General features: G+C 44.6%; 3 protein-coding genes across 5 annotated transcripts in view; 2 read left to right on the top strand and 1 right to left on the bottom strand.

Moving 5' to 3' along the window:
• LOC310684286 (interferon-inducible GTPase 5-like) overlaps positions 1-6963 on the bottom strand; it is a 41318-nt gene extending 34355 nt beyond the window's left edge. Inside the window, exons 1-4 of one of the 2 annotated variants that reach the window (XM_083455170.1) lie at positions 6698-6963; positions 4581-4715; positions 3213-3336; positions 289-2445 (exon numbers count right to left, since the gene is read on the bottom strand). In XM_083455170.1, the coding sequence (XP_083311296.1) occupies positions 306-2444 (2139 nt within the window). In that variant the 5' untranslated portion in view covers position 2445; positions 3213-3336; positions 4581-4715; positions 6698-6963 and the 3' untranslated portion in view covers positions 289-305. Of the gene's footprint in view, positions 1-288; positions 2446-3196; positions 3337-4580; positions 4716-6697 lie in introns of those variants that run through there. The other variant, XR_014514729.1, reaches the window with a different exon arrangement.
• LOC310684400 (interferon-inducible GTPase 5-like) overlaps positions 1-18288 on the top strand; it is a 62627-nt gene extending 44339 nt beyond the window's left edge. The window contains 3 exon segments of the mRNA XM_083455511.1: positions 12944-13054; positions 13057-13087; positions 16316-18288. Coding sequence (XP_083311637.1) covers positions 12944-13054; positions 13057-13087; positions 16316-17486 — 1313 coding nt within the window. The 3' untranslated portion in view covers positions 17487-18288.
• The window catches only part of LOC310684428 (interferon-inducible GTPase 5-like), a 95575-nt gene that overhangs the window by 53883 nt on the left and 20245 nt on the right, over positions 1-21447 (top strand). The gene's annotated exons all lie outside the window — the stretch shown is intronic.

Raw genomic sequence — 21447 nt, 5'->3', positions numbered from 1 at the left:
CACATAATAAATTATTATTATTATTATTATTATTATTATTATCATCAGAGTGGTGGTGGCTATCCCTAACCATTGCCCTTGAGGATCCCCACTAGCCACTCTCCTCTTTTAAGATGCCATGAGACCCTTTGCATACCCTCCAAATTTCTCCAGTAAAAATAGGGACGTCCCATTCTTCAAGGATGAACTTAATTGAGCACCGCAGAAAATAAGTTAAATGAGGTTAATAACATAAAAACATTATAATATGTTAACATTGCAAATCTAAAATAAGGATGAGAAAGCTTGACTAAATCTTAACTAAATCATAACTGCCTTGAATCAGCAAGGATAAAAGACATAAAAATACAAAATAAAAGACACAAAATACGTAATAAAAACAAGAACAAAAATAAGCCAGTTATCCCCCACCCCCACAACACATTTAAAAGGACATCGGATGTCAATCTGCCAAAGGAAGAGAAAGTCCGTTCTTGTGTTGCCACCCTCCGGATCTCTTGTGTAGGAGCCACATGAAGGAGGGCCTCGGAAGAGGGTCTCTGAGTCGAGGAAGGTTCATACGGAGAGAGGCTGTCCTCACACTCTTCCGGCATCTCTTGTGTAGGAGCCACATGAAGGAGGGTCTCGGAAGAGGGTCTCTGAGTTGAGGAAGGTTCATACGGAGAGAGGCTGTCCTCACACTCTTCCGGCATCTCTTGTGTAGGAGCCACATGAAGGAGGGTCTCGGAAGAGGGTCTCTGAGTCGAGGAAGGTTCATACGGAGAGAGGCTGTCCTCACACTCTTCCGGCATCTCTTGTGTAGGAGCCACATGAAGGAGGGTCTCGGAAGAGGGTCTCTGAGTCGAGGAAGGTTCATACGGAGAGAGGCTGTCCTCACACTCTTCCGGCATCTCTTGTGTAGGAGCCACATGAAGGAGGGTCTCGGAAGAGGGTCTCTGAGTCGAGGAAGGTTCATACGGAGAGAGGCTGTCCTCACACTCTTCCGGCATCTCTTGTGCAGGAGCCACATGAAGGAGGGTCTCGGAAGAGGGTCTCTGAGTCGAGGAAGGTTCATACGGAGAGAGGCTGTCCTCACACTCTTCCGGCATCTCTTGTGTAGGAGCCACATGAAGGAGGGCCTCGGAAGAGGGTCTCTGAGTCGAGGAAGGTTCATATGGAGAGAGGCGGTCCTCACACTCTTTTGGTCTTGGGAAAGGTGCTCTGCCTAGTGCTATGGGTTCCAGGGCTTTCTTTTGAACCCTTTCAGCATCCTCAGCTAGATTATCCAGGAAGCTCGACAGCATCCAATAAGTGGTGGCAAAAGACACCGCTGCTACTACCAAGCTTCTAACTAGGGAAGGCGGGAATAATTCTTTTGCATAATCGGTTATTTTCTTTATAACCAGATCGATGGTAATTTCTTTCTCCTGAGGAGACTTCATCACGGCCTTCAGTTCTTCAACAGGCTTCCTGGCCAATCTGGCCCGCCTAGCTAAGGAGCCATCATCCAGCTCAAATCTCTTGTAGAAGGCAACCATGGACCCAAGCAAGAAGGCAGCATCACAAGCCAGAGGAAGCTGTGGAATGGGAATAGCATTGATGCCAGCAGACACCAGGGATATTTTCCACAGGTGGCTCTTCAGAGCAGATTTCTTCTTTTCCCTGACTTCAGGGGAAAACATGGGAAGGCTGAGCAGGAATGCAAGTCTCTTCAGGCTGGGCAGATCTTTCTCCAAGGTCTCCACCAGTCGGGGGAAGTCATACTTGTCAAGGTCAAAGGAGGAGATCAAAAAGACTTGAGGGATGGTGTTCCCGAAGCACTTCTTAAGCTGCTGCTTGAATTCATTCCTCATCTTTTCAAGGACCTCCTCTGCATTGAAGGTATTTGGATAAGACCTTTCATTGTTGTATAGATCTGAATCTACTTTGGAGCGCACAAAATAACACTTCTTCTCCATCTTCTGGATCGCCTGAGCTAGGTCAATGTGGTTGGATCGGAATCTCTCTGAGCCAAGAATGATAAAGAAGTCATAGCGTTGGAAATCCACCTTCTTAAGGTAACTCTGTGGTGAAAAATCTGGGGATCCAATTCCTGGCAGGTCCCAGAATTTCACTTTGGGATAGTTAGAATGGGTATAAACATTTGGATTCCGTGTGGTTTCTGTCACTCCTACAGGGGCGGCACCATCATCTTCTGCCTTCAGGCCTCGGAGAGCATTGATGAGGGATGATTTCCCAGAGCCCGTCTCTCCAGTGATGGCAATGTGAAGCTCAGTGTTTTCCAACTCCTCCAGCTCCTCTTTTACCTCAAAAGCTGCTTCCTTCATTCCACCATCACTGAAAGCCTCCATAAACTCCTCATATATCTTGATTGTTTTATTGAAAGATATATCGGGGTCTATATTTTTCAATATAGCCTGGATACTCTCAGAGAACAATGAAAGTTCTTTTGCATATGAATCCATCCTAGAAGAAAAAGCGAGAGCTCAGAAAGGCTTAGCTCAAATATAAATATTTTATGCTCAGCAAAAAATGTTTGAATTTTGATATTGTGGGTATTGGGGAATTAACATGTGTTGGAGTGTTAATGTTGTGAGCCCTTCCATCTTGTGCTGAGGTGGTGGGTGGGTGTGCAAACACAGCACCATAGATCAAAAAGACACCACAGTTTCCAGCGGCTTTCCACTGGAAGATTCCAAGGCAAGTGTTGGACTCTTGAAGTCTCTCCCTACACAGGTGATGGGGTGTTTGTTTGAGGCGGAAGGAAATGAAGAGTTTTGAGCAAGATTTGCTGGGAGGAAGAAGGAGGAAGAAAGACTGGGATCCATCTTGGGCAGGATGGCTGCAGGCTGACTGGGAGAAATGCCCTGGGGCTGCACTACTGTGGGGGGACAATTCCCTCTTGAAAAGAGCATGCTGTAAGATCTGGACTCCCTCCGTGCAGACTGAAAATAGGGTAAATAGGTGAATTTCTTAAAGTCTCTGCTGTGTCTCAATTCTGCAAAGGACCACAGACCCCATGGGCTCTTGCCACTGCTTGGCAGACAGAGAGGGAGGTTTTCTAACTCTGCTGCAGAAGCATGCCATTTGCTTCCCAATGCTGCTATAAACCTTAGGGGAAAGCTCAAGAGCAGCAGAAGATCAAACATCATTAGGATCACAAGGCTGCCAGCTGAGCAAAGGGAAAGCAGGCTGGGAGGGAAAGACTTTGAAGGACCTCTGATAAGACTTACTTGCTCCTCAAGATCCTTGTCAAACAGTTGTTTGATGATAGGATAGTTTATCTTCTCACTTCAGCTGCTCACACTCTCCTGTTCTCTCTGGACTTTGTGGCAGAAGAACTAGTTCAGAGTTTTACTGAAAAACAAAGCAATTGTCCAAGTCCCATGGCAACCACAGTGAAAAACATTGAGATGGGCAGACCTCAGAAGGCTGTTGAACCAACTTTGTCTTTCTCAGTTAGGCTGATATGCATCCCATAACAGGAAGCATAGGGTAAATCCACTCAGTGATGTAACGTGGGGGGGGGGTCAGCGGGGTGGTTGTCTCGGGCACAAGTTTTTAGGGGGCACAACCTGAAATATACTCAGAGTCCTGTAGTGATTTCATGCTCTTTATTGCAGCTTGTAAAACAGTGATTGAATTGCCCCCCCAAATCTCATGCTTCTTATATACATTATTTACACAATGAGTCCCATCTGATTGGCTGATTCTGCTTACCTCCTGGAGCCTGATTGGTCTTTTCCTGCAGGCCAATCAGTTGTTGCATTCTAGAATCCTACTTGCCTATTGTTTTAGGACCCAAGCTTAGTACATAACACACCCAGATGCAGGTAACGCAGGGGACCAGGGGGGGGGGGACAGGTGAAGTAGAGAGTGACAGTGGATGGGGCAGGTGTGTGGGGGGGCAGAGACAGGTGGAGCAGGCATGGAAGGGCTGAGCTCAGTGCAGCCTGGCCCAGGACTCCTCTCTGTGGGTGGCGCCAACCCATGGTACACCACTGCTCCCAACTACACATTTTTGTCCAAGTGCACTCTAAAAAGCAAACAAACAGACTTTGGGCACCAAAATATATATGACAGAGTTGAGTCCAGGGAAAAGGAAGTCCTGCTGGTCCCTGAGGATATTTGCAAATCTTTTTAGTAAGCAGGGAAGAGGAACAGAGAAAGATGAAGGACGGGACAGCAACTATGTGGTGTGACAGCTTCCAAAGATCTTCTCTCTCCATTGTGCCAACCCAAAGGAAAGGAAAAGAGACAGGTGCCAGGAGGAGGAGGAGGAGGAGGAGGAGGAGGAGGGCAGCCTCATAGCAGCTGCAGAGGGATGTGTCAAATTGACACGCAGCATCTTTTGAGAGGGAGACCCGCGTTGGCTTCAGAGCAGTTACTTAAAGTTCTTATAGTAGCACTAGCTCAGCAGTGATGGCATGTTATTTATTCCCTTTGTAGAAGGGCAGCCTTCTCCAACACTAAAAATAGTAATAATAAAGAATTCTGCCATCCCCCCCGCCCAGCAAGGAGCTGAGAGTCTCCTTTAATGCAATCAAGCTCAAAAAGAAATGGAAATCATCATAGTTCCAAGAGAAAATTCGGCTCCTCACCTGCTGCCTGTCCGATTTCTTGAAGCAAAGCTCAGTCCCCTCCTCGGAGGTTTCGCTTCCAGGTTTCTTAACACTTTTCTCCTTCAAACTCTCTTCCTTTCTCTCTTTTATTCCCTCTGTCTTCTGTTCTTTGCACTACTAAAAGCAAATACTAAAGTGAAGATGCGGGCGAAGAAAATGTAAGATTGCTAGAGAGTTTAAAACTTTCCCTCCCCTTCCAGGTCTCTTAACACTTTTCACCTTCCAACTCTCTTCCTTCCTTTCTTTTATGCCCTCTCCCTCCTGGTTGTATGAGCAGCAGTTGGTAGTATTTCAAAAAAAGGGAAGAATTGTGCCTGTTGCCGATCTCTCAGAAATCTATATGTGCATGCATTCACACAAAACTCTTAAAACATATTTGTGTGAGGTGTGGATCTTTTTTGAACTTAATTTGTTCATCCCACAAGAGATGTATCTAAAGGAAGCATTCACACTCCACGGAAGATTTTGGCTAAAACTTTGGATAATATACTTCATAAATAAATAAGCCAATGCACTGTGCATATCCCTAGTATATTCTAGCCAAGTCTGGCCCTGCCACTTTTACAAAAGTCACCAATAAAAAGAATAATTTTAGAAACGTCACGGGGGGGGGGGAGGAGTCAGAGGGTCGAAATAAGTGATGCAGAAAGAGCCCAGAAATATTCTTAAAGTGCAGTACTGGGGAAAATATCCACATTGGGTTCTTGTCAACTAAGTTTTACTCAGCGTAGACTCACTGAAATTAATAACCATGCCTAAGGTTCATTAATTTCAGTAGATTTACTCTGAGTAAATGTTAGTTGAAGACAACCTATTATCAGCAACATTATCTTGTCCCGAAAGCTATATAAATATAATGAATAAATAAATCAGTGGGGTTTTGTTTGTCTGTCTGTCTGTCTGTCTGTTTGAATTGATATGGGGAGGCGATTTTGCAGCAGGACTAAGGTGCATGGAGAAGGGAAGTTTCATATTTCGTACCACAGTCATGGAAGGATACAGAAAGCCCCAAAAGGGTGTCTTGGGAAAGTCATAGAAACATAGCACTGTAGAGTTGGAAGGGACCCTGGGGATCATCTAGTCCAACCCCTGTAATACAGGAATATGCAGCTGGTCCATACAGGTATCTGCAATCTTAGAGTTATCAGCACCATGGTCTAACCCACTGAGCTCTCCAGGCTCATCAGGCAGCCCCTACCCAGAACCGAGAGAACCTTCAGCATCTTCTGCCCTGCCTCGAACCCTTGCCATGCAGTTTATCTAATCAGAAGTAGCTCACAGATGCCATTTTTGCACGTCAGCAAGTGCTGGGGCGCAGGTGCGTTCCTGCTACTTTCTTTCAGGAAAAATACCCGGGGGGGGGGGCTTTGCAGCGGGATATATTGAATTAACACGCGAAAGGGAGACCGGTCGCATTGGCTTCAGGGCAGTTACTTAAAACTCTAAAAGTAGCACTAGCTACTTGTGGCATGTTATTTATTCCCTTTGCCGAGGGAAAGAAGGGCAGCCTTCTAGAACATCATTGTTGATAATAATATTATTGTTTACAATACGATATGATCAGTCCTTTTTTTCTGGGGGTGGGACGCAGGGGTACACCTACCCCTAAACAGTTTGTTGTTACCACCTCCGATGGCAACTTCATTTCCTTTCCCAGAAGGGAATCAGGAAGATGTTAGTGCAGACAACCTCATGCCAATGTGGAAGTTACTGTGAGCTGTCAGCTGTGTAATATGAGGTAATGCATGTTCTTTGCACTTCTGACCATTTACTGTATTTATTTTCCCTGATTTGAACTATAAAATGGTGGCTTTGAATAGTCAAATGAGAGTACCCCTAAACATTTTTTAGGAAAAAACCTCTGGATATAATACGATATGATAATATAATATAATATCACAATAGCTATAGTATAATTAACATAATAACAATAAAAAGGAAAAAAGGAAAAAAAACCCAACCAACCAGCAACAACAATTGTTTCTGCCGCGGCTGCCGCCCCCACCAAGCAAGAAGCTCAGAGTCTCCTTTAACGCAAACAAGCTGAAAAAGAAACGGAAATCATTCTAGACCCGGAGAAAAGTTCAACTCCTTACCTGCTGCCGGACCGATTTTTTGCAGACAAGCTCAGTCCTCTTCTCGGAGGTTTTGCTTCGAGGTTTCTCGCGCTTTTCTCCGTCCTGCTCTCTCCCTCTCTTTCCCTTTTATATACCCTCTTCCTCCTGATTGTCACACTACTAAAAGCAAAAAAGAAAGCGAAGGTAGCCAGCGAGGATGAGATAAGATCGCAACAAATAGCCGAAGCCTCATTCCTGGCCAGAGTCCAAGCAGCCCGTTTGCCAGCGGGGATGCTGCCTTTTCTGGAAAGTCCCAAAGGATCATCTGTGGAAGCACCCCATGGAAGTAATCCTTTACTGTTGTTGCCTCTGTGCCAGTCTCAGCAGCACCTGAGTTGTCGGCACTTAAGCAGCGTGGCAGTGATGAAAGAGGGCTACCCGGAGCCTGGCCTTCCTGCTACTGCAGTGTAGAATATTTGCAAAGGACCGTAGAAATTTTCATTATTATTTTTTAACCTTCTACTTAATCAGGTACATTCATTTCAGCTGGTGTGCTCTGAGCATGAGTAATGTGGGATAAAATCCAAAGGCTGGGGTGTAAATGGCAAGCTGGGGGAGCAGAGCAGTGCTATGAGGAAAATTTGGCTGATCAAGGCATGTGATGTCCATGGCTGCACAACCAGACCTGCATCTGCAATACATCAGATGCAATAATAATGCCAATAATAATTATTATTATTTATTATTTATACTCCACCCATCTGGCTCTGGGAGGCTTACAGCACATAAAAAATTGCAAAGCATTAGACATTAAAATCTTCCCTAAACAGGGCTGCCTTCAGAAGTCTTCTAAAAGTCAGATACTTGTTTATTTTCTTGACACCTCATGGGAAGGCATTCCACAGGGCGGGCGCCACTACCGAGAAGGCCCTCTGCCTGGTTCCCTGTAGCTTCACTTCTCGCAGTGAGGGAACGGTCAGAAGGCCCTCGGAGCTGGACCTCAGTGGAGAGGCTCCTGCGGGTATACTGAGCAGAGGCTATTTAGGGCTTTAAAGGTCAGCACCAACACTTTGAATTGTGCTCGGAAACGTACTGGGAGCCAGTGTAGGTCTTTCAGGACCGGTGTTATATTGTCTCAGCAGCCACTCCCAGTCAGCAGTCTAGCTGCAGCATTCTGGATTAATTGTAGTTTCCGGGTCACCTTCAAAGGTAGCCCCACGTAGAGCGCATTGCAGTAGTCCAAGTGGGAGATAACTAGAGCATGCACCACTCTGGCAAGACAGTCCACGGGCAGGCAGCCTGCGTACCAGATGGAGCTGGGAGACAGTGTAAGAATGCAGTGACAACAAGGTTCTGCCTCATATCTGAAGTGTGTCAAGTTCTTTCTTCCAACCCTGTCTCTGCATAGACCTCACTTGCATCAAAATAGATTGGGGGGGGGGGGGTTTATATGTGAACGTATTGCATTAGCATGTGCTTAAAAGGGAGCCCTTTCAACACCAATTTGTCTGCTGAGGAACTCCTGGGCATCCTTTGTCACGTGACCCATTTGCATTGCAGAAAATTCTGAGAATGGAAAAGCTTCATAAGCATGTTATATTGGTTCACATGTAGTGCTGCTCAGACCTGTCAGTTTTCATTGTCAGGGTCCATAGGCTGGGAATGTGCATAAACTCACAGACAGACTTGCCTTGTTGTAGCTGTGCACTGAAGATCAGCAGTGATGACCATGTATCACCAATTTTGGTCTAGGAATGACATACTGCATTTTTCCATGTATAACACGCCCCCATGTATAAGACGCCCCCTATTTGGGGGGACTACAAATTAAGAAATTTGTACAGTGCACTATCTGTGTATAAGACGAACCCAATTTTTAAACATTATTTTAAGGTAAAAAAAAAACCCTAGTCTTATACACGAAAAAGTATGGTACAAACTTCTGACGGGAGACCCCGAATAGAGACTCAAAACCCCTACACACTTTTATTTTTTTATTTTTTATTTTTTTACTCTTCCCTTTTTTATTTATACAACAAGAAAGACAAACAAACAAACAAAGAACACAAATACCAAATTATACACAAATTACAAAAATAACCATAGAGACATAATATTCTTAGCAGACAATAAAACATCTATTGGTCTTAACACTAAAGACCCGACCTCCCGTCCATTTCATACTTCAAATTCATATTACTTATTGCCAATACACATTTTTTCTTATAATTAAACTTATTCTCGTTAAATCTAATTTCTTATATCTACCTTACAACTATTACTGAAGTTCCTCGAATGCTGCAACAGAATTTAAACTACTATATTTATTTTTCAAATATTCTTTGAAAACCTCCCATTTAGAAACAAATTCCTGTTTTGATTTATTCTTTATTTTTTCTGATAAACTATCTAATTCAGCATATTCTGTCAGCTTTTGGATCCAATCTTGAAATCTTTTAAATCACCAAGGACCATTGAGCTTATCTCCAACAAAAGCCTAATTAACTGGTGCAGGCATGTATTTGTTACTAAATGCTCTGCTGGTGATGATTTGCAACTGTATACCCTGCATAACCTTGAAATGGGAAAGTACCTTTGGGTTTTGAATATCTTGGAGCAGAAATTAGATCCTGTTTCCAAGTTTTCCTCTCCCCCTCCCCTGCCCAGCACACAGCTCTGCTCAAACAGGTGATTTCTGAGAAAACGAAAGTTAGTGGGGTCGCTGTAGGTCCTCCTCCTCCTTGTAAATCAATTCTTGAACTGGGCTGGGTCCTGATTGGGTTTCTGAACTCTTTTCGCAGTACAGTGTGTCAAAAGATCTCAGATTAAAATAGCCACTGCTGGCACTCAGAGCGTGGGGCAAGAAATTCCCCCTGCAGACACTTCTCAGTTGGCTTTGCAGATGCAGCTGCTACCTGCCTGTCCAGTCTGCAAGGAGAGGGAGTCGGAGGGTGGGGGTGGTGAAGAGCTCCAGCTCCCAAGGCTGCAGGAAGCTGGAGGACAAGCTGGGGGCCATAGAAACTCTTGAAGGAAGCAGTGCCCAGTGCCCCCCTGTATTATGTCTCCTAAGGCTGAGAGGGTCAGGTAAGACACAGGCTTTGCTGTCAGTCTAGGATCACTCTGAGGAGTCTGGTGTCCTTCCTGCCTGCCTGGTTTGCAAAGCCAGCTTGTCATGCAGGCTCTATAGCTGCTCTGCAGCCTGCAGAATATTAGAACTTTTCCAAAAAATAAACTATTTCTCATGTTCAGTCTTGTAATTTGAAGCCATTGGTACAGGCCTTACCCTCCGGAGCAGAAGAAAACAAGCTTACTCCCTCTTCCATGTGACAACCCTTGAGATATTCGAAGATGGCTATCGTATCTCCTCTCAATCTCCTCTTTTCCAGGCTAAACTTACCCAGCTCCTTCAACGGTTCTCCATAAGGCTTGGTTTCCAGAGCTTTGATTGGTCGCCCTCCTCTGTACCAGTTCCAGCTTGTCAACATCCTTCTTCTAAAGGATATGAGGAGCTTCCAGCTTCAACATCACTGTCTGCATCATGTTTTCTCCTCACCCAAGCGAATGACTTGCACACCTTCCCAGCTGGGAGCAACTTTCCAGAGCAGATTTTAGAGGAGATGTGGGGGAGATGAGTTGAAAAAGAGGACAGGGACTCCTGCCCCTTTAATATTTGTGTAGAAGGGGGAATGTCAGCAAGTATTTCCTTCAGCGTAGGGGGAAATCTCCTGAAAGAAGTGGGCAAATTTATTATTTTCAGTTTCTCTCAGTTTCTCATTTTTCCAATATTTAAGTTCAGCTCCCCGCATCTGTTGGCTATTTCCTTTTTTAAAAAGTTCTCAGGAAAATTCATCAGGACTTCTATTTATTATGATTATAATTGTTATTATTATCATCCTCAAAAAGCAGTGTACAAAATGCAATGAACACAGCTGAAAAGCATTTAAAACAACACAGGGGAAAGAGTAAATATGCTTTCAAACAATGCTAAATAGACACTCATGGCAGCAACCTATTCATCCACCTGGAAAAACTTGTCAGAATGAAAACATCTTCAGTTGTTTCCAGAAAGTGCCGGTAGCAGGTTCCTGTTGTATCTCTGCAGGAATGCTGTTCCACAGAACAGGGGAAGTCACACTCAAAGCCCTGCTCTGAATTGCAGAAGATCTACCCAAATATCAGGAGTGAGTGGCAGATTTTATCCTGCCTGCATGATTGTTCTCACTGGCCCTGGTTAATAGGGGTTAGAAAGTATGATGGGCACTGACTCATTCTATACATAAAGCTTTGTTGGAAGAGGTTTTTAAAGCAATAAATACATCATGCTACAGATGTTGCTGCTGTTGCACCAACGAGATCATGAGCTGCAAGCATCCAAGCTATAAAGGAAGCATTGTGGAACAACACTGTTTATTTTACAGCATTAATGTCCTGCTTAATTGCAATAAACCTCAAAGCAGTTGAGACAGGCTATAGGACCCGTCCTGTTTTCTTCTTTGCAGGTGCCAAAACATTTCGCGCCGCTAGGATCTAGGATCATAGAATTGCAGATCTGGAAGGAAACCCAAGGGTCATCTAGATCAACCCCTTGAAATCAGGGCCATGTGGACAAAGAGGAGGCTTTGCCCTGCCTGATTTGAAGTTATACTATGAGGCGCCATGTCTTTGCTGGTTGAAAGAATGGATAAAACTAGAGAACAAGGAACTGTTAGATTTAGAAGGATATGATAACAGATTTGGTTGGCACGCGTATCTGTGGAAAGATAAGAAAAAAGTACATAAAGGTTTCGGGGACCACATTTTCCGGGGGCCATTAATTGAAGTCTGGGATAGGTATAAAAACCTATTGGAACCTAAAGTACCACACTGGCTATCACCATTAGAGGTTATGAGTGTTAAGAGAATCAATATGAGAGGTGATTGGGCAACATATAGCCAATTGTTAGTGAAAGAAGGAGGAAAATGGAAAGTGAAACCATATGAACAAGTCAAAAAGTATGTATATGATTGGTTGCACTATTATCAGGTAAATGAAATGTTCAGGAAAGATGCAAGAGAATGGGGCTATGCAGATAAAGATTCAACATTCCAGTCAGAAATAGTAAACAAGGAGGTTAAAACTTTGTCAAAAATGTATAACTTGCTGTTAGAATGGAATTTAAAAGATGAAGAAGTAAAGTCGGTTATGATTCACTGGGCCAGAGATTTTGGTTACAATATACAGTTGGAAGAGTGGGAAAAACTATGGAAGGAGAACTTAAAATTTACTGCTTGCATGGCATTGAAAGAGAATGTGATGAAAATGTTTTATAGGTGGTATATTACACCGGTAAAATTGGCAAAAATGTATAAGACCTGTAATAAGTGTTGGAAATGTAAAGAAAAAGAGGGTTCCTTTTACCATATGTGGTGGGAATGTAAGAGAGTGAAAGACTTCTGGGAAATGATATACAATGAGTTGAAGAAGATTTTGAAATATACTTTTACAAAGAAACCAGAGATCTTCTTGTTAGGCATCTTGGGAAAGGAAATTAAGAGAAAGGACAGTAAATTTTTCCAATACGCAGTGACTGCAGCAAGAGTGTCACTGGCACAAAGATGGAAACAACAAGAAATACCGACAATGGAAGACTGGAGGTCCAAGTTGTTAGACTATGCTGAATTGGATAAGATGACTGGAAAGATTAGATACTTAAGAGACCAAAAGTTTACAGAAAACTGGGGGAAATTTGTTAAGTATCTGGAGAGCATAAGTGATGGCCAAATAACGCTAGAAAGTTTCAAAAGAGCACTGTGAATATATGAGAGACATTGTCAAAAGGAAGGTGAGGGAAAAATATAGCTAATGACAATGGTTAAAAAAAGAAATGCGGAAATTAATAATGGCTATGAAAGATTTACGGAAAAGCTGAAGGAAGTCCAAAAATCAAAGACTAAGAAATCGAAATGTGAAATGTGAAAATAATGTATGTTTTGTTTGTTTTGTTTTGTTGTAAATTAATAAAAATTATTTATAAAAAAAAGAAATCAGGGCCATGTGGGGCTTAAGTGCAGAAAATGCGGGGGCTGCTGAGACGGGCACAGAGGCAACTACCGCAGAGGTAAAGGATTAACCACCTCGGATGCTTCAAGTTTCACGAGTGAGCCTTGGGGACCTTCCCAGGAAAGGCAGCTGCACGGCTGTCAATCAGGCTGCTTGGAGCTCCTTCTAGCGGGGAATTCGGCTCTCGCTATGCGTTGCAATCTCGTCCTCGCTCCTACTTTCGCTTTCTTCTTTGCTTTTTTTAGTGCGACGACCGGGAGGGAGAGGGAATAAAAGCGAGAGCGAGGAAGAGAGTTGGACGGAGAAAAGCCTGAGAGACCAGCAAGCAAAGCCTCCGAAGAGGGAACTGAGCTTTACTGCAAAAAATCGGACTGGCAGCAGGTAAGGAGGTGAGCATTTCTCCTGGGGCTCTGATGATTTCCGTGTTTTTTGTTTTTTTCTGAGCGTGTCTGCGTTAAAGGGGACTCTGAGCTCATTGCTTGGCGGGGGGCGGCAGAATCGTTTATTTTTACTCTTAATGATGTTGAAGAAGGCTGCCCTTCTTCGCCGCTGCAAAGGGAATAAATAACATGCCATCACCAGGAAGCAAGCAGAGCTGGTGCTACTCGTGTTCATTCGACATCCCCCTCTGCAGCTGCTACGAGGCTGCCCTCCTGCTCCTCTCGCCTGCTGCCTTTTGTGGGTTTGGCAGAGTGGAGGGGAAGCTCTTTGGAAGCAGACAGAGCCCTAGCTGGGTGATCTGGCGCCCCTGGCAGAACCGTCCAGATTGCGCCCCCAGGCCACGGACAAATTAGCTCTTTTTCCCGTCTCTCCTTCACCCATTCAATTACTCATGCACTTCACCTTGTAATGAATTCCTTCACAGAATATTTAATTTATTATTTCATAATAAAATGTTTCCGCAAAGAAAATGAAATTTTGATGTGCGTTTACAGGTGTTTTTTAATGTAATTCAGGTGTAAAACAATACACAGAGAGGCTTACAAACCATATCATACTGATTTTCCCCACAATGATAACTTTCTGGTCTCAGAGCCGGAGGTGTTGGAGATCCTATACACTCTCTCACACACACGCACACAAAGCCCACAGCCCACCTTCCTCCCCCCCCCCCCCGCCCAGCGATCCCCAATCTCTCCACTGGTGCACACAACCCTCCCTTCCAGGTTGCTCTTTGCCCGCATACCCAACACACACCTGGAGCAGGGAGGGAGAGGGAGAGGGAGAGGGAGAGGGAGAGGGGGAGAGAGAGAGAGAGAGAGAGAGAGAGAGAGAGAGAGACCTCATTCATTAACCCCTCCCCTCGTGTCCGGGCTCTTCCCTCTCCTTGGATACCAGGATCAGAAGGAAAAGAGCTCCCATCCCGTTCTCTCCCTCGCTCCCTCCCTGAAGGGAAGATGGTGGGGAGGGGGGAGAGAAAGAAAGGACCCAACTTCGGACGACTTTCCAATCCTGACCCTGATCTGCACTCCCCCCCCCCCTGCCCTTTCCTCTCCCAGCAACACCGACAAGAAATCTCAGCAGCCCCCAGGTGATTTCCAGTCAGGAGCGTGAGGAAAAGTCTCTCACCCCTAAAAAACTTCGGAGGGGGGAGAGAGAAGAGGAAATAAAATAAAGATTTGCTGAGGGGTCAGGAGGAGAGGAATTTGTGTCTGGTCCTTCCACAGGTTGGGGAAAAGGAGGAGGGAGGCCGCCCCCAATCTGAGAAGAGAAACCATTTCGTTGGAAAGCTGAGACAGTGGTACCTTGGTTTGCAACCGCTTTGGATTACAACCGTTTTGGGTTACAACCATGTCAAACCCGGAAGTGTGTGTCCCTTTTTTGAATTAAAAACAATTTTGGGGGGGGGGAGGCCTCATTGGCGAAAGCGCGCCTTGGGTTAAAACCTGTTTTGGTTTACAACTGGACCTCCGGAACAGATTATGTTTTTAAACCAAGGAACCACTGTAATGTGCAGCTTGGGGGAGGGGTGGGTGGGTGGAGAATTTAGACACATAAGGTGTATCTGGTTATTAATTACTTAAATCAGTGGTTTTCAACCAGTGTGGCGTGGCACCCTGGGGTGCCTTGAATGATGGTCAGGGGTGCCGTGGGCAACACTGGCCTCTATCCCTCTTTCATTCACTCCCTCCTCTGATGCCCTCTGGTGTCTCTGCCTCTGAAAGGTTTCCACAGCTCTTTGTTGCAGCAGCCCTGGCTACAAGCTCCCCAGGTGGATGGTGCCTCTGGGGCTGGCCAGGGGGTGCTGGTTTCCAGGAGCTGAAACGGGGCCTCAGAGTAAGCAGGCAAGTGGGCAAAGGAGCCCAGCCAGCCAGACCACCAGCCCTTGCTGCTGAGAATAGACAGACAAGTCCCAGGTCCCTGTGGGGAGGCAGGGACAGTAGATCAGGGACCAGTGGCTGCATCAGCAGCTGCCCAGAGGACCCCCAAGGAAAGGGGAGAGGAGGCTGAGGGAAGACTTAACAAGGGGGGGTGTTTGAAAAAGGGTGAGAGGCTGCCAGCTCTGCAGGCAAGGGGTGATATAGCTGGGCTCCTGAGCCCCACAGAGGTGCCACAGAAAGAAGGTACTTGGTCAAAGGAGCTGTGGACTCAACAAGGTTGAAAACCTCTGGCTTAAATGACAAACAGTGGAAGAATTTAAATATTTACATACAGTGTTTAAAGGAAGGGTGCACTCTTTAAAAATACTTAAATAAAACTGCCCCAACCCCTTCTTCTTTTTGACCAGACCCCCCTCTTCGGCACCTTCAGACTGATAACTCTCCCGTTGTGGGGAAGAAGGACCCTTAGAGAACGGGGGAAGGTGGGGACCTTCATGGCAGGAGCTTCTCCTACACTCGAGTAGGACCCTGGCAGAGACATGTGCCCGACTGGCATGTTCTCTCCCTCCTGGTCAATCTTTCAGGAGCGTCAAAAGCTTTCTTCAGCCCAAACATCACAGTGACCGATGCCAACAGACATCAGCACACTTAGGGATCCGTAGAGTCTTCGCAGTTTGCGTAACAGACCTCAGCAACTGAGCATTTTGGCTAATTTGCTTTATTTACATATAAAAACACATGGAGCACTGCAACATGGCTCCCTCTCTCTCTAGAATCAGTCAGCAAAGAGAAAGGACAAAGGACAATAGTCGCACTTCACGGAACACAGTAACACAAACATCCTTTCTCTGTCACTTTCCACTTTGTGGAGTCAAAACATACACCGTCATGTGATAGACAACAATCCCATGACTGCAATCATGGAGCAGGAATTCTAACACTTCAGTCCTTGCAACTGCTTCATTGGGGCAAGAGGTACTAGGAAGAGTTCCTGTGTTCACTTGACTTGCACTGTTTAGGTTTTTTTGAGTAAAGAGTTAACGTCATTGACAACGGCTGTTTTATTGCTCACCAACTCCAGCTCCTGACGTCCCGTGAACTTTGGGCACTTTATCCTTGCGCTCACTTTAGAATTATGGAATGTGATGGGATTCATACCATCTACCTATAAAGCTTTGTTGCTTGGCAAATGATAATAATATTGGCGACACTGGAAATTTTACGGAGGGCATGCCACTAATGAATGCTTTTAATTAGGCTGGTCACTTAACATTTTCCTGCTTCTTTTCTCTGCAGCGCACCAAGATCCACAATGGTGGAAGACTTTGAGGTAGCCATTTCTCAGGGCCAATTGGCAGGCGCTGTGTCGCAAGTGCTGGCAAAACCACTGCACTTTTTCAACAGCACTCCACTCCACATTGCTGTAGTAGGAGAGCCCGGTTCTGGGAAGTCCTCCTTCATCAATGCCATGCTGGGTCTTCGTGCCAATGACCCGCGTGCCGCTGCGACTGGCATACAGATGACGACTGTGCAAGTCAAGGATTACCCACACCCGACACTTCCGCAAGTGATCCTTTGGGACCACCCTGGAAGGGGAACGCCAACTTTTGGAGGGGACAAATTTGAGAAGGTCGATTTGAATCACTTTGATTTCTTCATCATCGTTGGCTCCCAGCGCTTCCGCTCCACCCATTCTGACCTGGTCCATGAAATCCAAGATATGGGCAAGAGCTTCTACTTTGTGCGCACCAAAGCAGACCTGGACCTGTCGGCCGCCAAGAGGCAACAGCCATCTAACTACAATGAGAAGAAGGTCCTCTTGCACATCCAGGAGGACTGCAAAGAGTGCTTGGTAAGAGAAGGAGTGAGGGACCCACAAGTCTTCATCGTCTCCAACTGGGAAGCCGACTGCTTTGACTTCCCCCTCCTGCAGGAAACGCTGAAGAACGATCTCTTGAGGCTGAAGAGGCAAGCCTTTCTGCTCCGCTTCCCTAGCATCTGCCTGCCTATCTTAGAGAAAAAGAAAACCACTGTGGAGGAGAAGATTTGGACCAAAGGGCTTGTTTTGCTGGTCGCTCTTGGAAGCCCAGTTCCCTTCCTTCTTCCCATATTTCTGTTTAGTAAGTTCCGCTCCCGGTGCTTCCTAGACTTTGGCCTGGACGATCCATCCCTTGCAGCTCTGGCCCAGCGGGTTGGAAAGACAAGCACAGCCCTTAAAGCAGCAATGCAGTCCCTGGGAATGTTCTCTGCCATTTTATGGGTGCTACCAGACTTGGTGGGACTCTCAGTGATGGCTTATGAATATCAACACTGGGAGCATTTCCCCATCTTTGGCCTTCTTCTGTCCGGAGGGATTTCGCTTCTTCGCACCTACTTCATGCTGCAGAAATGCATATCGGGTGCTGCTGATGACACCAAGAGGGTTTTGTCCAAAGCTCTTGAGGCAGAGGGGAAAAAGTCCATTTAGCAGCAAACAGATGTGCTATGATGACTAAGTGCTTGATATGTAGTATCTGGCGAATTAGACATGTTTCCATTTTTAAAACACCCACCACCAAAAGACATTAAGATAATAATCAGCAGATGATTAGGTTTTTTATTTTAAAAATTCCATAAATCTTAGGCTTATCATTTAAAAAAAAAAAAACCCTAAGTGAAATAATCTGAATGCCAGCATAATACCCTTTCAGTTACTTTTTAAAATTAGTATCTCTATCCAATGTATAAGAATTAAGACCAATACCAAAAAGAGACTTTGGGACAAATGGACTTTTTCCTATTCATAATTCTTTCAGTCCACTAATGAATTGCTCTGTATATGATGCCAGACTAGAAAAAACTAGTGACCTATGTGAACCTGCTTGCTTGGTCTCAAGTTATAATTTATGCAGGCTGCAGCATTCTCTTTCTCTCCTTCCCCCTCCCTCCCTCTCTCTCTCTCTCTCTCTCTCTATATATATATATGCTGCATTTCCATTTTTCTTTGGGAACAAGAGTTAGCTCTGTATCACAAGTCCCATGCAACATCTATTTCAGAATGTTCTTTCCCTCAGACACTCAAACTGAAGGAGGGCATTCAGCTAGACAGGAGCCTCCACATTTGTGAAATAGAAAGTTGAGGTAATTTTAATCTGTTCTAGTATTTTAACTCTTGCATATCTTAAAGCACAACTGTAATTGTTTCCTGGTTTTATTGTTTTATCTCTTTGCAAACCGCTTTGAGGTTTTATTAGAATCAAGCGGTGTATAAGTTTTCATGAAATAAACTACCGTATTTTTTGCTCTATAAGACTCACTTTTTCCCTCCTAAAAAGTAAGGGGAAATGTGTGTGCGTCTTATGGAGCGAATGCAGGCTGCGCAGCTATCATAGAAGCCAGAACAGCAAGAGGGATTGCTGCTTTCACTGCGCGGTGATCCCTCTTGCTGTTCTGGCTTCTGAGATTCAGAATATTTTTTTTCTTGTTTTCCTCCTCCAAAAACTAGGTGCGTCTTGTGGTCTGGTGCGTCTTATAGAGCGAAAAATACGGTAATTGGTTAAATTAATCTCCTTGCTACTGCCAGGACGTTTGTGTTATAATCAACACTGCTTTCACATGGTCCCTCTAATTATTTTAGAAATGTCCAGGAAAATCCGGATGTATGGCAGCCCATGTCAGGAGTGTAGCTTTCTGGGGGGAGAAAAAACCATACACTTTTGTGTTTGGATTTTCTCCTTTTGAAATATGGCCACCCTAACTAATCAGCTTTCAGTTTTCCATAAAAGTCTCATAAATAAGAAATATTGTGAATTATCTAGACACCCCACCCCTCCTTCTTTGGCAATCACTCGTAGCCGAGTAAGGTTGTCTTCCATAAACATGGTTGTACCAGTGAGTCTGTAGGTGACTGTGGAGGCCAGTTCTGGATCCACACGTCCTTCCACAGTGGGGACATTGGTTTCCGGGCGGGAATTGATCACAGTGTGGATTTGCCAAGCGTGCCTTCCTCTTAGCACGTTTCTCCCTTGTGTCCTGAGTTCGAGTGTCTTCAAAGCCCATGACACCTTTGGTAAAGGCTGTTCTCCAACTGGAGCGCTCATAGGCCAGTTTTTCCCAGTTGTCAGTGTTTATACTACATTTTTTTAGATTTGCCTTGAGACATGCCATCGACACAGTAATAATGCATGAGTGGGGGGGTTATAGTGGGCCATCCACATACCATTCCACTCTATTAATAGTTCTGCAACATTTCCCCAATGTCACTCGGTTATTATTGCCATCTGGAAGGTCATTCTTGCTCTGTAGGGTGACAAAAGTGGGCAACACACACTCCCATCAACATTTGTGCTATGAAAAAGTTGCAGGGCTTTAGCAGGAAACTATGGAGTGTGTGCCTATTGCAAATGAAGCAGAATGACCATCCCAAAACATCTGCAGATGCAAAGTGGGATTGCCTATAATCACCCCAATATGAGTTCAGATATGAATACTCAATAAAAAGGACATCTGGAAGTTCCCTACAGCCTTCCTCAAACTGATGCCTTCCAGAAGTTTTGGACTTCACTGGCCATGCTGGGTAGAACTGATGGGAGTTGTAGTCCAGAACCTCTGAAACATTACTTGCTTTGGGAAGGCTGAGATGAAATACTACTATACTGTGGGGTTAGGACAGAACTAAACCACCCCACCCACAATTTACCACTCTATTCATGGTTGGCAATGGAGAGTTTCAACCATTTGTTTCATTGTGGGGGGGTCAAAATGGCTGCTTGTTTTGTTTACAGAAAGAACACTGTAAATGGTATGAATTAAACTGCATTGCACAATGCTTGGCAAAGTCCCAGGAAGATTTGTAGTCACATTGCTTACCTGCAGGCAGGGATCTACTTTTTAAAACTTATTCTGCAATGACACATAATATTAGGTAATTTATAGATGATATATGGTGACGATAAAGGCTCAGGAACCATGCCAGGGCCAAGAGGAAATCTTTTGCAACAGAAAGAGGCGTTTCCGCTTAATGTCTTTTGAAAGTTTTATTGCAAGCTAAATATAAGCATTCTAATTTTAGCACCTACCTAGCACAAGCACAACCCCTGTGGGGATTGTAAGAAGGGGCAGCAGCAACAGGTATTTTTCATTTCTTTCTGCAATCTTCCCAGTGGTCGTTCCTCCTCTGGTCACTGCTGTGGATACACAACTTGATTGGGCACTGCAGGTACCTGCAAGGGCAGGGTTAATGTTGCATACATGAAGAGTTGTTTTAATGATATTTGCTGGTGAGCTCCCATTGCTCTCTCCCACCTCATGCCAACCTCACAGTTTGAAAGCATGCCAGTGCAATTAGATAAATAGGGTCCGCTGCGGCAGGAAGGTAAATGGCATTTCCATGCGCTCTTGGTTTCCGTCATGGTGTTCTGTTGCACCAGTAGTGGTTTAGTTATGTTGGTAGCATGACCCGGAAAAACTGTCTGTGGACAAATGCCAGCTCCCCCCCGTCTGAAAGCGAGATGAACGCCGCAACCCCATAGTCACCTTTGACTGAACTTAACTGTCCAGGGGTCCTTTACCTTTACTGCTTAAAAATAAGCACTTTCATTTTGATCACTGTTTAGCTCCTTAAAAGCAGCCAAACTGGTGCCTTAATTGCATTTTATTGGGAGTGAAATAAAATATTCTGCAATATATTTTGTATATATATACAAAGCAATGTGACATATGAACTCTTGCTTATTTTGCATGCAAGCATTTTGCACTCCAGCTGACTTTCTTCTACAGCTTTGTGTCGTGCTCCGTTTTTGACCTCAAAAAAAGTTTTTAGATCTCCCTCCTTCCTTTCCTACCCCATCTCTCCATCCTCGCCCCCCCAGACATCCCCAGCCCCCTGATCGATCTGCAATTGCTTCCAGCAACTTGTTTAACTGGAACTTGATTCATGCCCTGGAACGAATGTTTGCAATTTGGCTCCGGTTTGGCTAAGCAGTGAGAAGCCTTCCCCAAAGCCATGCTGATGCCAGTCTACTGCCAGCTTCAAGGAGGGATCAGTTGCATATGCCTAATTCATTCCGCAGAACCCAGTGATGCCTAGAACTCAACCATGAATCATCCAGAGTGAGTACATGAATTCCTTTCAGCAAACATATCATGCTTTGATCGGCAACAAATGCCTTCTCCTTTTCAGCAAGGACAAAACCATTCTATTATGACAAGATCTGACCAGCTAAGAATCTTGCCTAATTCTGTTTTAGACCTAACTGATACAGTGGCTCCTTTTTTTATTCTTAATATGTGATTTGTTCTGAAATTTCTTGTGTTTAATTTACATTAACTGATATGTTCTAATGGTTATTTTATAATGAATTCGAAATGGCGTGTCTATATTGTCAAAATGAATTATTTGGATTGCAATATATTGTTTTTAGTGCATTGATTTGATGATGTATTCATTT

The sequence above is a fragment of the Podarcis tiliguerta genome (assembly GCF_965153285.1).
Source record: "Podarcis tiliguerta genome assembly, chromosome: 8".
Classification (NCBI taxonomy): domain Eukaryota; kingdom Metazoa; phylum Chordata; class Lepidosauria; order Squamata; family Lacertidae; genus Podarcis; species Podarcis tiliguerta.
The sequence above is the reverse complement of the archived record's forward strand: the minus strand, read 5'-3'. Positions and strand labels throughout refer to the sequence as shown.